This window comes from Cynocephalus volans, chromosome 12, assembly GCF_027409185.1.
Source record: "Cynocephalus volans isolate mCynVol1 chromosome 12, mCynVol1.pri, whole genome shotgun sequence".
In the NCBI taxonomy this organism is placed as follows: domain Eukaryota; kingdom Metazoa; phylum Chordata; class Mammalia; order Dermoptera; family Cynocephalidae; genus Cynocephalus; species Cynocephalus volans.
Window position 1 is genome coordinate 84,198,710 of NC_084471.1, and position 16,832 is coordinate 84,215,541.

At 37.0% G+C, this 16,832-nt stretch overlaps 1 protein-coding gene across 2 annotated transcripts in view; it reads left to right on the top strand.

Annotated features, from left to right (window-relative positions):
* TMTC1 (transmembrane O-mannosyltransferase targeting cadherins 1) overlaps positions 1-16,832 on the top strand; it is a 281,941-nt gene that overhangs the window by 14,960 nt on the left and 250,149 nt on the right. For both annotated transcript variants that reach the window (XM_063074874.1, XM_063074875.1), the window contains exons 2-4: positions 520-697; positions 11,334-11,407; positions 13,833-14,009. In XM_063074874.1, coding sequence (XP_062930944.1) covers positions 520-697; positions 11,334-11,407; positions 13,833-14,009 — 429 coding nt within the window. The remainder of the gene's footprint in view (positions 1-519; positions 698-11,333; positions 11,408-13,832; positions 14,010-16,832) is intronic.

Here is a 16,832-nt window from a genome sequence, read left to right on the forward strand (position 1 = left end):
AGGAAGCAAGAATGTTGTGGGGGTGTTTGCATTAGCCACGGAGTGATGGAGTGATGGAAAAACAGGTTCAGCACCTTTTTTGCCTGTCTTCTCAGTGAGACCACAGTTTCCTGAAATAATATTGTATTGTATTGTATATGCATTGATTTCTGCAGATAGAACAATTCTGAGATAGGAAAAAATGTGATAGATACTCAAATATATAAAATGGGGCCGAGCCCGTGGGGCACTCGGGAGAGTGCGTCGCTGGGAGCACAGTGACGCTCCCGCCGCAGGTTTGGATCCTATATAGGAATGGCCGGTGCACTCACTGGCTGAGTGCCGGTCACGAAAAAGACAAAAAAAAAAAAAAAAAAAAAAAAAAAAAAATATATATATATATATATATATATATATATAAAATGATCCAATGTTGGGAATTTAAAAATAATTAATTGAACAACTTATCTTTTTAAATCATAGATTTTGTGCTTATGCTGTGTTTGTGGCTAATGCAGTTTTTGTTTTTGTTTTTAACAGACTGAACATATTTCTGACTGGCATGAACCCATTCTACTTTCATGCAGTAAATGTAATTTTACACTGCTTGGTAACTCTTGTGCTGATGTACACCTGCGATAAAACTGTCTTCAAGAACCGTGGACTCGCTTTTATTACGGCATTGCTCTTTGCTGTACATCCTGTTCACACCGAGGCAGTGAGTATAATTGGAGCTCAATGAAATAACAAAACAAAAAAATATGTATATTTGTATGTATATGCTAAACTGATCTTTTTTCCTCTTTTAAAACCATGTGAATTCAAAACTCTACTAAAGTGTTTATCATTATATATAAATCATTCTCCTTGACGGCTTTTGTTTTTGAGTGTGCAAACTGCCTTTATTGCACCTCCAGGATTTAGCTGCTTTCCCCAATAACCACTGTTATTATTACAGGTGGTAATGAATGGCCACAGTTTTTTATTTGCAGAAAACTTAAGTCCTAATATGTTTTAAACAGCAAGGGATAGTTTGAGACACTTATGCTGAGTCATCGTTCCTGCACTACTCTATATTTTACCATTTCTCACTCTGCTTTACATTTATAATGTGATGCAGAACTGTAAGTGCTAGGGGAGGACCATAAAAAGTTGGACTGACATTCTTCAAATTAGGAAGACAGACTTAGGAGACTTACAAATTGTTTTCCTAGTTATTTAGATATACATGTGGTTGCTTTGTGGATGATGAGAAATTTTTTTAGAAAGCATTGATAGTTTGGATCTATGGCCCTCTTTAAAATATTTACTTAATCATGTAAGGAATGAGATGGCATTATTCAGCTACCTTGTTTCATATCTCAGTAACCATAGCTGGTTTCTTTTATGTTTATTGTTGGGGTAGATGAAGACTTTCCAAGGGGTACTTGGGCACCACGGTTTTAAAAGAATCTTTTCCAGAGCCTCAGCTTGCCTCAGGACACTTTCCTGAAGATGATCTGCTTGAGAACATGTGCAGTAGAGGTCACGTTGGTTCTCTTTTCTCTTTTTCCCTGTCTTATACGTATTTCTGTGAAGAATACAGCATGGCATTAGAAATAGGGTATGGTGTGTTGATTTTGTATTCTGCTACGGACTGGACACAGACTTCATGAATACGACCCCAAAAGCACGGGCAACCAAAGGAAAAATAAACAAATGGGATTATATCAAACTAAAAAGCTTCTGCACAGCAAAAGAAACAATTAACAGAGTTAAAAGACAACCAACAGAGTGGGAGAAAATATTTACAAAATATACATCTGACAAAGGATTAATATCCAGAATATATAAGGAACTCAAACAACTTTACAAGAAGAAAACAAGCAACCCAATTAAAAAATGGGCAAAAGAGCTAAGTAGGCATTTCTCTAAGGAAGATATACAAATGGCCAACAGACATATGAAAAAATGCTCAACATCACTCAGCATCTGGGAAATGCAAATCAAAACCACACTGAGATACCATCTAACCCCAGTTAGGATGGCTAAAATCCAAAAGACCCTGAACGATAAATGCTGGCGAGGTTGCGGAGAAAAAGGAACTCTCGTACATTGTTGGTGGGACTGCAAAATGGTGCAGCCTCTATAGAAAATGGTATGGAGGTTCCTCAAACAATTTCAGATAGATCTACAATACGACCCAGCTATCCCACTGCTGGGAATATACCCAGAGGAATGGAAATCATCAAGTCGAAGGTATACCTGTTCCCCAGTGTTCATCACAGCACTCTTTACAATAGCCAAGAGTTGGAACCAGCCCAAATGTCCATCATCAGATGAGTGGATACGGAAAATGTGGTACATCTACACAATGGAATACTACTCTGCTATAAAAACGAATGAAATACTGCCATTTGCAACAACATGGATGGACCTTGAGAGAATTATATTAAGTGAAACAAGTCAGGCACAGAAAGAGAAATACCACATGTTCTCACTTATTGGTGGGAGCTAAAAATTAATATATAAATTCACACACACACACACACACACACACACACACACACACACACACACACACACACACACAAAACCGGGGGGGGGGAAGAAGATATAACAACCACAATTACTTGAAGTTGATACGAAGAGCAAACAGAAAGGACATTGTTGGGGGGGAGTGGGGGAGGGAGGAGGGAGGGAGGTTCTGGTGATGGGGAGCAATAATCAGCCACAATGTATATCGACAAAATAAAATTTAAAAAAAAAAAACAAATTGGGCAAAAAAAAAAGAAATAGGGTATGGTGGCCTGTGTTGAGGTTTTGAATTCAGAAGTGAAATAGTTGTCATGTAGATGGATAATGATTTGTTTCTTATCAGCTGACACAAGAAGTCTGATTTTGACTAATTTCTTTGATAATGAGGATTGGTTTTGCCAGTTAGGCTGTATGGTAAACATTTTCCACAAACACAATTCTAAATCTGTATGTCAGAGAGTTCTTCAAGAAGTTCATGAAAAGATTGTATTATCTTTAGTTCCGTTTTTCCATGAACTTTCTGAAGTACTCTCACATGTTCAGATTGATTGATAAAGAAGAAAAAAAACACCTTAAAAAAAAGATTGTTAAAGGCAATTTTCTCAACTCTTTCTGAGTGTGTTAGACCGAACAAGTAGCCTCTAAATGGAAGAGTATGAGGTATAAGTAAAAGTCCCTTGGTAAATCTTGGTAAAGCTTTTTGCTGTGTTTCTGAGAAACTGAAAGTAAATGACTCTGAGGGCAGGTAACTCTAATGATGGGTATGTTCAACTTCTTTGCTTTTGACCAAATTAAAGGAGGACCTGATTGAGTTGTGAGGTGATAGATCATTAAAAATTATGTAAGATGATAGATCACTAGGTGATATTTGCCATTAACTTTGGAGTCCTTAGAATTAAGTCGTTATTACATATCTATTTCCATCCTCATTTATTTATGTGAACAGTCATAAAGATGAAAGCTAGGAATAGAACTGATGCTATATGTTGTCTTATTCTAATAAAAGATAACATTCAGGCACAGATAACTGAACTTATTGAAAAGAAACCTGCTACAACTATATTATTGAGGTAAATTTTTGTGTTTAATATTTATTTTCCTACTTTATGATGTATCGAATAAGTGTGAATTCGTAATAATTGGAATAGTAATACGAAATTAAAAATTTAACACTCAGATGTTTGTGGTCACAGGAAATTTAAGAGAATACATTTAAGTATATATAATGAGCCCTCCATATCTGTGTGTCCTGCATCTTCAGATTCAACCAACTATAGATCGAAAATATTTGCGAAAAAAACCACATACAACAATAAGAAATAATACAAGTCAAAAATAATACTAATAAAACATAGTGCAATAATGATTTATGTAGCATTTACATTGTCTTAGGTATTATAAGTAATTTAGGGACGATTTAAAGTATACAGGAGGACGTGCATAGCTTACATGCAACTACACCATCTTATATTAGGGACTTTAGCATCTGTGGATTTGGTCCTAGACTCAACCCCTGCGGATACCTGGGGATGACTGCATGTATTTTTTATTGCACGGAGATAAGATGATTAAAATAGTTTTAAGCATAACTGTGTAGTACATTAAGAAAAAATGCTGAGGGAGATAAAAAATGAAAGTATAAGTTCAAGGAGAAAGGTTGTGAAATGTCTGCCATTTAAACAAGAGCCCGTTCATGTTTGTATAAATGGGAGATAATGAGCTTCAAGTTGCTATAGTGTTCAGATTCCATTCGGTACATTTAAAACAGTAATATTATGGTCTTATTTTAAAATGTCAATATTTACAATGCATGGGAAGTTAAATCCTTTCAAGTAAATAAAATTAAGATGAAAAGTTTTAGCTATGAACTTAAAAATATGAGGGAGATATGTCCGTTTTGAATGTTCTTTTTGGACCTAACAGGAAGAAAAATAATCTAGGACTGCTATTCCTAACCGTACAGAATATGTGATGCTGGGTCGATGACACGTTTTAATATCAGACCGTAGACAATATTATATTTTTGACATATAATTTTTTAAGTTCTGTGCTTAGAGTGTCTTGGGGACAGTTATCACAGGAAAGAAGAAATGAGTTGGGCAGTAACAGTTTTAATTCAGCGGTTGCAGAAAAGAAGTGCAGAAAACATAGGCATCCTTGGGCAGGGTGATCATGAGCTGGTAGAGCTTAGGTTGGATTCCAAGAAAAGATGAAAATCCTGTTAGCAAAATGACCTTAAAAAAGGGTTTCAGTAGGCTTCTGTAGTAATAGAAAAAAAATCCATGGTAACACAGTTAAAGGGGCCAAGGAGTCTGAGAGCTGGACTTTTATTTAGGAAAGGATATTAGGGAAGGTATTTATGTTCATAAGAAGATGATGGAGGTGTAAAAGGGAAAGAAATTTGACCAACAAATAATTTATACTACAAAGTAAAGTTGAAAGACTTATTTAATTATAGACTTCAGTTCAGGTTTCTAAGGAGGAGAACAGAGAAGTAGAAAAAGAAATATACTATATAGAAGATATGGTGATAATTTATAAAAAAAGAAAAAAAAAAAAAAAAAGACAATGGCGTGTTACCGGGAAATATCTCTGCTTTGGAAACAAGAACAAAAATAGGATTATAAATTATCTCAGGAAGGATGGAGAATTTAAACTGTAAGGATGGGGTGTAGTTTAAACACGTTGATATGATTAAGTATAAATATGTTGGTATGATTAAGGGTTTGTTTTCTCAATTGTGTAATTAACAAATAGTTAATGAGTACTTGCTTGGTGTAGGGCATTCTACTAGGTGCCAGGGGATTATGTGGGTATACAGCAGGGGATTATATGGGTAGATCCCTACTCACAATTTGTTCACAAGCTCACAGAAAAGCCAAAGAACATACACGTAAATAGATGCAAGACAAAGAACTATGTTGTAATAAAACAATAATAATCCTAGTGGAGAGAAAAATTACTTCCAATTTATGTAGATAGGGACAAATCCATTTATTTACTCAGTCTTTCAACAAATATTCCAGTGACTGTAATATGGTTAGTGGATGGGCATAGCAATAAAAATCTGGGTAGACCCAGATTTTCCTCAATTAAACCCTTAAGGTTCTTGAAAGGATTTCCTGACAGTATATTTCTTAGGAAATTTATGGGTTTTTTTCCCTGAATCCTGAAAAAAGAAAAATCAGTAGAGAAATTAGAAAAATGGGGAAGATTACTGTAATTCTCCTATGAGAATTAAAACTTAATTATCATAAGGATGTTACTGGTTTGAAGGAATGCACTTATGTCAGGTTGAAAGTGAGAGCAGGAAACGCTGACACATGGAATCAAAGATTAGAGTGAACATTTCTAGGACTGGGACAAGAGGATGCAGGAGAAAAATTGTCATGATCTAATCAGTCTGGCTTGTAGCTGTTGCTATGTGTTCAGTGTGCGTTCCTGGTCCTTTCTGATGCTAATAGAACTCAATCTTGCAAATAAAATGAATATTAATAACGTTATACATATAGTGTACTATCTACAAACCTATGCTTGGTATTCCAAAAAGTAACAAGTTTTGAGTCCTAATGGGCAGTTTCCACGTTTGATTCTGTTAACCTTGCTAAGAGATCTACATGTTACATCATTTGAATTCTGTCCAACAATGTTCATGGATGTTTTAGCAATGTTTTAATATTTGTTAGAGGCCACAGTTCCCAGGTTATAGCCATCCTCTTGGTGATGGAAACCTGCAGCTTGAGGCAGAAGTACATGCAGTCTATTTGCATATATTTTTCACTTATCACGAATTGATTGATTGCTTTTGTACTTTCCAGCACCCTACAATTCAGCCTACGTTGTCATAGACTCCAGTGCACCTGGCTCCAACTTAATGTTGTCTTTTTCTCCCATTGCCCCTCCCCCTTTCCATTTGCTCCATGCATTGCATCACTCTATGCAGAAACACTCCATATATTTTCAGACCTCTCTTTCTCTGCCACTCTTGTGTTCTCCACCTGGCATGCATTTTGTTCCCTTCCAGGCCTAGGCTTCACATTCCCCTGTGTTGGGCTTCCTAAAATCCTCATGTCTATCCTTTAAGTCTGACTTTACATCCCAGCTCTTCCCTGAAACCTTCCCAGATCCTAAAGTCAAAAGTAATCCCTTCAGTCTTCTCCCGCAGTGCTTTCTCCTCTTATGGTGCATGTAGTTTCCTTGTATCTCATTTAATACTTTATTTTGACTCTCCACCAGATGTTACTCCTTGAAGCAGATTGTACTCCTTCAGCAGGCAAATAGGAGGCACCTGGAAAATGTTTGTTAACAGGAATGAAACACACACTAACGGAACATTATGATATATTCACTAATTGAATCCCAATGAATGGGTGGTCTAGACACAGTTGTCTTCAAAAGGTTCATGGAGAGATTTGCATTATCTTTCAATTCTATCTTTCCACGAACTTTTCAAAGTACTGTTGTATAGTTGTTGATGACAAGCACCTTGTTTTTAGATATCTATCCCTTTGCCCCAAAGACCCCAGCTCAACAGGGGTATACAGTAGGTGTTCAATGCATACTTAGTGTTTCGGACTGGTGAGAGAGCCTGTCAATGTTAGCATTAACATTTCAACACCCTCTCTGAGCTTCTGCTCCATGGGACGTGACACATTCTTTATATCTGGGCACATCCAGCTGGCACGTTATGCTACTGCAGCATCCAGACTGGCTGCAATGAGAGAACCAGGGCTTCAGGATGCCTCTAACACATTAGTCGTGCTCGCCTCATTCCAGCTTGCTACACCCAATATCAGCTTGCAAGTCTTGCTGGTGGCCACAGTTGTGCTGTGTTGAGTGCCCCTCTGAGCCCAGATGCTTGGCATTATCCCAAGACTTTGTTCTTCCTACAGAAGAAACTTTGCGAGGGATGCTAAGCTAAATGCTCAAGGAGGCAGTGGGGTGTAGACTGAGCAGATTCAGGCTTCACAAGTGACCCATGCTTTACATTGTTGCTTTACAGATCATGAGTCTGAGCTGGGCTTTGACACCGTGGTGACACCACACTGTCACTGCCTACCTCCCTTAAATCATGCAGTCTTCCTGATTTGGCACTCAAGTTCCTTATAGATTAACAGATCAACGAACAGTGTGTGGTTCAAGCAGCCGCATTAGGTAATAGCTTTCAGCTCTGTTTTGCCAATGCATTTCTTTGGCTATGTCTAGGTTTCTCTTGATGTATGTTGGACTAGAATTTTTCTCAATACATGACTTTCTGTCAACCCATATGTGTGCAATATAATTGAATAATTTCCTTTTAGATTTTTAAGTAGTAGATATATTAGATTATCTAGTAAAGTTAAATTAAGAAATACATGTAAATCTTTAAAAAGGTGATTTCTGCAAGCCATACAGGAAAACCTACCTCAGTGTTAGGAGTTTTACCCCTTATCTCTAAAAGTCAAAGGAAGAAAAAAGGGCACCCACATTCACCAAGCAGGCACTTTATATATAGCATCTCATTAATTACAGCAATCACATGGGGTGGCGGGGCGGTGATGTTACATTCATTTTAAAGATAACAAACCGAATCTCAGAAATTAAAAAATAAAATAAAATCGAGTCTCACTCAGATGGCAAGAGAAGGCTATATACAAACCTTGGGTTGTCTGACTCCACACTTATGTCACTGCCTCACCTTAATGACTGCAAAGTGTACTTGTTAAATGAGGGTGTCTATACGTACATTTCCCAGAAGATTATTTTCCATTACTGATTGTTGATCGATCCTCTAACACACCGTGGACCTCAGGGCCTCTGTGGTTTGGGAGATGCTGTTTTCTGTGCCTGAAATATCAACCCTGTTTGTTTCCCTTATGAATGACTCCCCATTATCTGGCTCTTATGTGACCTTTTCTTTGAAGCATCATTTTAACTATACCCCATTTTTGTCCTTTACAATTTTATTTCTTGGATTTTAAAAAACTAAGAGAAATCCACAGACATCTTATGTAGTAAAATAATACAAAGATTTATAGAGAGTCATCTGTTTCCCACCCCTTTTCCATTTCAGTCCCTTTCTGAAGTACCACATTTTAAAAAAATAATTTCAGACTTAAAAAATATAATGACTGTATATTCTTTATCCAGATTCATGAATTTTTAACATTTAGCCACATTTGTTTTATTATTTTTCCTCTCTTTCTTTCTTAATATATAAAAATATTATTTCTTAAAGTATTTGAAAGTAGGTTGAATAATTCATTTCTCTTTACACGTTAATGATTTAGTTGTATGTTTTCTAAAACTGAGAGCACTAGTCATAACTTCTCTTTAGTCTCCTTTAGTTTGGAACAGTTGCCAGTCTTCCTTATCCTTTTATAATATAATTTATAGGTATTAATATTAGAATGTAGATAATATACAATGTTACTAATATATTTATTATATTGCAATATATAATGTTCTTTAATATATATTATACTATATAATTATAATATATAATGTTCTTTAATATATATTATACTATATAATTATAATATAATATATAATACATAAATAGAAATAATATAAATATATGATATATAATATATTTAAATACATTTAAATATAATTATATTATAATGAGTTGTAATATAATTAGGAATCATGATCTAATATAAAGCAGAATAAATTAAAATGTAATAAAACTTTAATGTTATAAAATATTAATATAAAACTACGTTTTATAATTTATTAGCATAACATTTATTTATATATTTTTATAGAATATTCCTCATCTTGAGTTTGTCTGCTATTTTCTCATGATTATATTCTGTATAAATATATACTGTATAAATGATGTGTCCTTCTCAGGGATGATGATTTTAATTTTGATTCTCCAGTCAAGGTGTAATGCAAAGTAGCTTGGTAGCAGTACAAAGTTATAAAGTTACAGCTAGGTAGGAAGAAATAAGTTCAGGTGCTCTAGAGTGACAAGAGCTAATAATGTTGTGTTGTATATCTCAAGATAGCCTGAAAAAAAGATCATAAATGCTATAACCACCAAGAAATGATAAATGGTTAGGTGATAGATACACTAACTATTCTAATTAGATGATATACAATATATGCATGTATTGAAACAACAGACTGTACGCCATAAACGTGTACAATGAAAAAAATTTTTTTTAAAGACATAATGCAATATAACATGTTTTCTCATAGTGTAATTTAAAAAATCTATCAAATTAGTAATTGGCAAAGAGACACATTGAAGCCATGCAAATACTTGCAGCTCAAAAAACTTCCATGCCCTAGATTTAGCATCCATTGATATTTTTTTTTTTTTTTTTTTTTTTTTCCGTGACCGGCGCTCAGCCAGTGAGTGCACCGGTCATCCTTATATAGGATCCGAACCCGCGGTGGCGGGAGCGACGCCGCGCTGCTAGCGCAGCACGCTACCGAGTGCGCCACGGGCTCAGCCCAAGCATCCATTGATATTTTTGATGTTACTTGCTCAATCCAGTCTTTATTCCTCTGGAAGCAAAATGGTTATTTTTCCAACTCTCTATATTCAACTGGCTTTTTTTTTTTTTTTTTTTTTTGTCGTTTTCTCGTGACCTGCACTCAGCCAGTGAGTGCACCGGTCAGCCCTATATAGGATCCGAACCCGCGGCAGGAGGGTCACCGCGCTCCCAGCGCAGCACTCCACCAAGTGCGCCACGGGCTCGGCCCAACTGGCTTTTTTTTTTGACTGGTAAGGGGATCGCAACCCTCGGCACGGTGTTGTCTGCACCACGCTCAACCAGTGAGCGCACCAGCCATCCCTATATAGGATCCGAACCCTCAGTCTCAGCGCTACCAGTGCCGCACTTTCCCGAGTGAGCCACGAGTGAGCCACGGGGCCGGCCCTTCAACTGGCTTTTTGACGAAGGAAGAGCTCTTAGTTCTTTCCCATTCACCTACTGTAAATACATATGTACTTACATATGTATGAATTCATTCATCCGTGTATTTATTATCAGTATGGATTCATCGGTTTCTATTTTTTCAATGGTTCATAATATATTATGGTCCTTATTTATTTTGATATTCAAATTGTCTCTGATTTGGAAAGCGGGAACCCCTTGTCAGTGGTTTCTGTGTTCTTTTGACTATCATTTTCTCAGCACTTTTATGTTCTGACATGAGAAGATGATTTAAGATCCTTTTGAATCTCTGCAGCCTCAGCCCTGGAATCAGCCACTTCTTCAAGGAGCTGGGATTTCTGTATAGTCAAGTGATGGCTTGTGGTTAGGGCCAGGGTGGCTCTTTGCTACTGGAGTATCTTGCTTTTAGGCGCTTTCAGTGACAGAGCTAAGAAATAGATGCACACAAGCACACATGTACACATGCACAGACACACTTGAACACACATATGCTCACATATAGTGGTCATGAGTTCAGACTCATTCCTTTCCTGTCAAAAGTGTTAATTCCTCTACTTACCTCTCCTGTACTCCGTAAATATCCTCTGCTCCATTAGCAGTCTGGTGCCCAAAGATTAGCACAGTGTCTGCCATTCAATTGCTGCTCAAAATTTTTAAAAATAAATCAACAAGTGATTTGATGCTGTGACTTGATCCTCTGTAGGAGAGATTAGAAATAAAGTTAAGCACGAAAATCTTGCCCCTTCCTTCCTCTTTTTCTCCTGTAAACTTATTGTTAAATATACTCATATGTGATAATCAGAGGTAGTCATATATCAGAATTTGAATAACAATATGTCTTCTATTTTGTTATACCTTCCATTCATCTAAAAACAAATACATTTATCTAATAGTTTTCTGAAAGTAATTTTCTGAGGTTTTTATTTTTTATTCTTTTAAACTTCCTAGGTGGCTGGGATTGTTGGCAGAGCCGACGTGTTAGCGTGTCTGCTGTTTCTATTGGCCTTTCTCTCCTACAATAGGTATGTAATGCCTAAAAGCGCCCTGATCTGTGATTACAAGCATGCCATGGGTGTAGACTGTGAGCTTCTGCCTGAGAGAGGTGGAAGGCTTCTGAGCTGTGACATGCTCAGCGAGCTTCCCAGGGACCAGAGGTTGGAAACTTTCTCCTTACCCAATGCTGGGCTGCTCTCTGTTCCAGCCCCATTCTGAACCATATGATACCATTTTAAAGAGACTGCTTTCCCAGTGCTGGGAACCCAGGCTCTTGCTTCTTAGTTCCTCGTACTTGTAGTTTCTGACTGAGAATGGAATTTGAAATCTTAGCTCTGAGCCAAAATATACTGGGTGCAGTGCTCTCTTCTATTTGCCTAGGATTTGTTTAATTTCTCTTTTCATTTTGGTCCTAATATTTTTCCTCTTTGCTATCTTTGTCAAAGTAACTCAGAGCCTAAAATAATAGGGCAAAATAGAAAGTAGTATTTTTCAACTGTAGTTTTCCTTCATCACAATACAGAAGTTCTTTGCTTTGGGAAACTGAAAAGCAATAAAATAATTTCCCGTTATATTGCATCTTTACTCCCAAAGTGATCAGATTCTCACCTGAGTTGTGACATATCCACATAGGGAAAGGGGCAGGTGGGTTAAAATAGAATGTGAATGGCGGCTGAGGGCTCAGAGCATGACCCGGAAAAGGGGGGCTGGTTAACATGTTACCCTATTTTGTGGAGAGATACCTGGTTAAGGATTTGTGAACCTTGGTCTTTGGATCAGTGCATGGACCCATAATCTTACAAAGCCCTGTGACTGTTTGAGGAACACTATTCTAAAGCAGTGGTTCTTAATGAGGAGCTACTTCACTCCCTACCCTAGCCACTACTACCACCACCCCTCTTCCTCCGGGAGATTTTTGGCAATCTCTGGAAATGTTTTTGTCACCACTGAAGAGGTGCTACTGGCATCTGCTGGGTGGAGGCCAAGGTTGCTGCTTAATAAACATCCTAAAAGGCAAGAGCAGCCCCTACAACAAAAAATTATCTGGCACAAAAATACCAATAGTGTTGAGATTGAGAAACCTTGTTATAAACCAATTTAGACCTTGAATCAAGAATGTAATGAATTAAGTATTACAAAGTTTTGTTTTGTTTTAAAGGGCAAAGCCATTTCTTAGTGTATATCAGTCTTCCGATCCTGGCTTTGTGACCTCCCCCTGCCTTATTAATCATATGAAATGGAGTTGTGAATTAAAATATAGCCCCAATTTAACAATTAATTGTTTCCTGTTTGCTCTAGTGTTAGAACAGAATTAATAATTGCTCTTCAGTTTAAGCTTGTTCTCTGAGGCTTTTTCTGTGTGGTTGAACATGATTAGGCCTGCAGCATATCTGTATCTGTGTGCTAAGGAGTGATATTATTACAGGTTGGTTGTGCATGCCATTCTCACTTTTAGATATGTAAGCTATAGAACAACTTCATAGAAAAGTGCATATCTACTGCAAATTTTGCATATAGTTTTATACGATTGTTCTAAGACATAATAATAAGGAGGAGACATCACAACTACACAAATACTGGCCTTCATTTCAAAAAGTGGAAGCCATGCCTGTGACACCTGCTGAAGGGAACAGTGATGTTTCTTGGTATGAAGCCAATTTAGTTTCGTAAGGGAAAAGAAAGACTACAGCACTGGAGTTTTTGAAAATCCCTGTTGGAAATAAAACTGCGAAAAAATGAACTTTACATAACTCATGCTCGTGGAAAATAAATTTAAAAACACAGATTAGCCAAAAGAAAAGAAAAATTTCAAAATATTTATCACAGAGATAAATGCTGATTATATTTTGGTATATGTATCCCTGACTTCTTTGTTTTGTGTACAGAGGTATATAAAAATAGTTCACTAAATCATAATGATGATGATAAACACTTGACATTTAATAAGTCATTCATTTAATCCTCTTTACAACACTGTAATCCCATTTCACACAAAAGGGAGCTGAAGCACAGAGAGGCAAAGTCACTTGCCACATATTACCCTCTGTTAACTTCAGAGCTGTGACTTGAACCCAGAGAATCTGGCTCCAGGCCCATGCATATTGTTTAGTAACCTGTATTATTCACTTAAAATGTATTCACTTAAACATCTTTTCATGTCACTAAATGTATCTATGTTAGCATTTTAAATGCATACCATATTTTATCATAATTTGTATATACTGTACCATAATTCAAGTATGAAATTTAGCATTTTGGGGCATTTACTTTTTCTATTTTAGTAATTTTAAGTAACTCTATGATGTACACCCTTGAAGCTAAATCTTGTTCATGTACTGAATAATTAGGATAGAATAGAGTTAAATTGCTAATAGATCTTCTATTTACAACGTGTTATTTCTCAGTGGCCCACATCTTTTTTTAGATTAGAAGTAGCTCCCACTTGTTTTTCAGGAGTCTGGATCAGTGCTGTGTTGGGGAGTGCTTCCCTCCCACAGCTTCTCCCTTCTTCCTGCTGCTCAGTTTGTTTCTGGGGACCTGCGCGATGCTGGTGAAGGAGACGGGCATCACAGTGTTTGGAGTGTGCTTGGTTTATGACCTCTTTTCCCTCTCCCACAAGCAGGATAAAGCGTAAGTCATTTACAGTTTTTATATCAAGAATTGTGTGGGCAGGGAATTACTCAAATTACATTCTCTTAAATGTAATCTCACTTTAGACCATAATGTAATAAACACAGCTTATTTCATTAAGATAAATGCATTATATATGTTCAAATTCTTTACACTTTTTAAAAATTCAATGACTGTAAAGTTTTTGTGAGTCCAGAATTTGGAATTGAAAGTTATCTGTGTCAACTGCAAGTTGATATTGCTGGTTTGTTTTGGTTGCATACTACTAAGAAAATCTTGATTCACATAGAGAAATGGTTGCAAACTATAACAGTTTTTAACTTAAAAGCTTTCTTTGACTCCGTGCATTCAAATGAGTGTTATCCATCAAAGAGCACTGGAGCCTGTTTGCTTGCTCTAGTAATGATGCTGTTGCCAGAGAGTTTAGGAGGCGTCTATTGGAACTCCACAAAGAGCCAGTCTAAACCATACGGGAATACTTTCACGTCATATTCAATTAAAGAACAATCTTATTTAGTAGTCCATTTTCATTTTAAAAAATTAGGGTACATTCGTTTTATTCTGTGGATTATGGATGATAAGGATAATTAAGGCATATTAAAAGTTCTAGCACATACTATAATTTTCTTCTCCTATCAAATCTATAATTACTAACAATTTTACATGGAGACCCCATTTTTTGGTAATTATAAGGCCCTTACTTTTGAACGTTTAAAAAATGTGGTTGATTTGTATACTGCCTTGTATATGCGGTATAATAAATACTGCCTTGATGATGAATTTTATCTTTTTTAAAAAAATTCCTGCCTTTTCATCCCATTTCCTACCTCTTTATACTTCTTGATATAAAGATGAGTGCTATGGAGTAGCAACTAACTGAGATGAATCATGAAATTCTGATCACCCTCCTGCCTGGGAATGTGATACTCGGAAGTAATTTAAATAGAGTTCAGTGCTTCGTTGCTCTCTGGAAATCTCACAGGTGGTAAAAGCAGGAGCTCAGTTATCACTTTGACCCACGCTCATGCCAGGAGACCTCCCGTTGGCTTATGTGAGGATGCCTTTCTCTGTATCCTTGCAACAGATGGGAGTAATTACATTGCCTGCTTTGCTTTTTAGAGAACAACCTATAAACCCCTCTTACTTCCCACTTTCCTCTTGCATCCACCTTGTCTCTACCTGCTAACTTTTCCCTGCCTTGCCTCACTGACAGCAGATAGATATGACAATTGACTGCAGCTGTGTTCTCTCCTGTGGGCCGGTCCAGAGCTATTTTGATGTCACCACTGAAGTCATATCTCCTCTGTCCTTGAGACTCTCCAGCCCACTGTTGCCTACACTCCTTTCTCCCCTCTTCATCTAGTCGATGTTGATCCAGGCTTTTTTCAAAGCTAATAATTCTCTTTTCTTCCTTTAATAGTCTTTCTTTACCTTCATACTAAACTGCTAGAAGTTCTATGGAAGGGATTATACTGCTGATCCATAGCTTGGAAGTCACACAGCTCAGAGTCTGTGTTATTTTTTTTTCTTTTAGAAACTTTTAGTCCTCACACCCAGCAGCTCCATAAGTGGAGGCAGTCATTCCTGTTTTCATCCTTTTATCTGCTCATTCAACACATATTCATTCAGTGCCTGGCCAAGAACAAGATAGATAAGATTCCTTCCCCAGAGAGCGTATCGGATATTGGGGGAGACAGATATTACATAAATAATTATGTGAGTAATTGATTACAGTTGTGAAAAGTGGTAGGAAGGAACCCAGAGCATGTAACAGTGAGACCCTGGGCATACACGGTTAATATCTGTTCAATGCTGGCCATGTGCTAGGTGCTTTGCCATGCCGCTTGCTCACAACAACCATTCTCCTCATTTTACAGAGGAGAAAACACAGAGGCACAGAAAGTAACCTCCCCACAGTCACCCAGCCCCAGTGGAGCCAGGATTTGGACCCATGTCTATGTGGCTCCAGAACCACAGGCTTACCCCTGAGTACACTGCCACCATGGAAGGATCTTGGGACAGGGAGGCACGAGGAGACAGTTACACCAGCTCAGAGGTTCTGAGTGTTTGAGGGGTCATGGACCCCTTTGAGAATTTCACAAAGTTGTGTCCCCAGAATACACACACACACACACACACACACACACACAGGTTTGCACAAACTCTTAAGGGTCTGTCTACCTCCCACTCCCCACTTTATCTGCTAATTTAGAATTACTGTTTTAGCACTAGGTGGTCCTTGAGATCTTTCACTGTATAATTCAGGCAGCGGGAAAGAAACAGTTATAGAAACAAACATTGGAAACACTTTCCTACAAGAAAAGCAATTTATTTCTAAATTTTAAGATTGGGCCACATGAATGGAATGGGATTTCTTTTATTCAACATCACCTTTAGGAGGAAACGTTTTCAGTGAAAGATCAGCTCCTGAAAGTTAACTTTCTTTTTTAAAAAATTAGCGTATAATTTCCAACATGTAGAAAATAACATACCCTGACCCCAGTCCCTACCCTCTCTCTCTAGAGGTAACCACAATTCTGAATTTGGCACTTTTAATTTCTTTGGTTTTTTCCTAGGGCATTACTTCATATGTATATACATACCAGTGAATATCAAATAGCATTATTTTACATATTTTCAAACTTTACATGAATGATATTACTTGCTGTTTTAAAAAACTTAAGATTGGGCTTTTGAGATAAGTCAGTGTTGATACATGTAGCTATATTTCATTTGTTTTAACTGCTGTATAGTATTTAATTATCATAATTTATCCATTCTTCTGGATTTGGAATTGAAGTTATTTCCACATTTTTGCTGTTA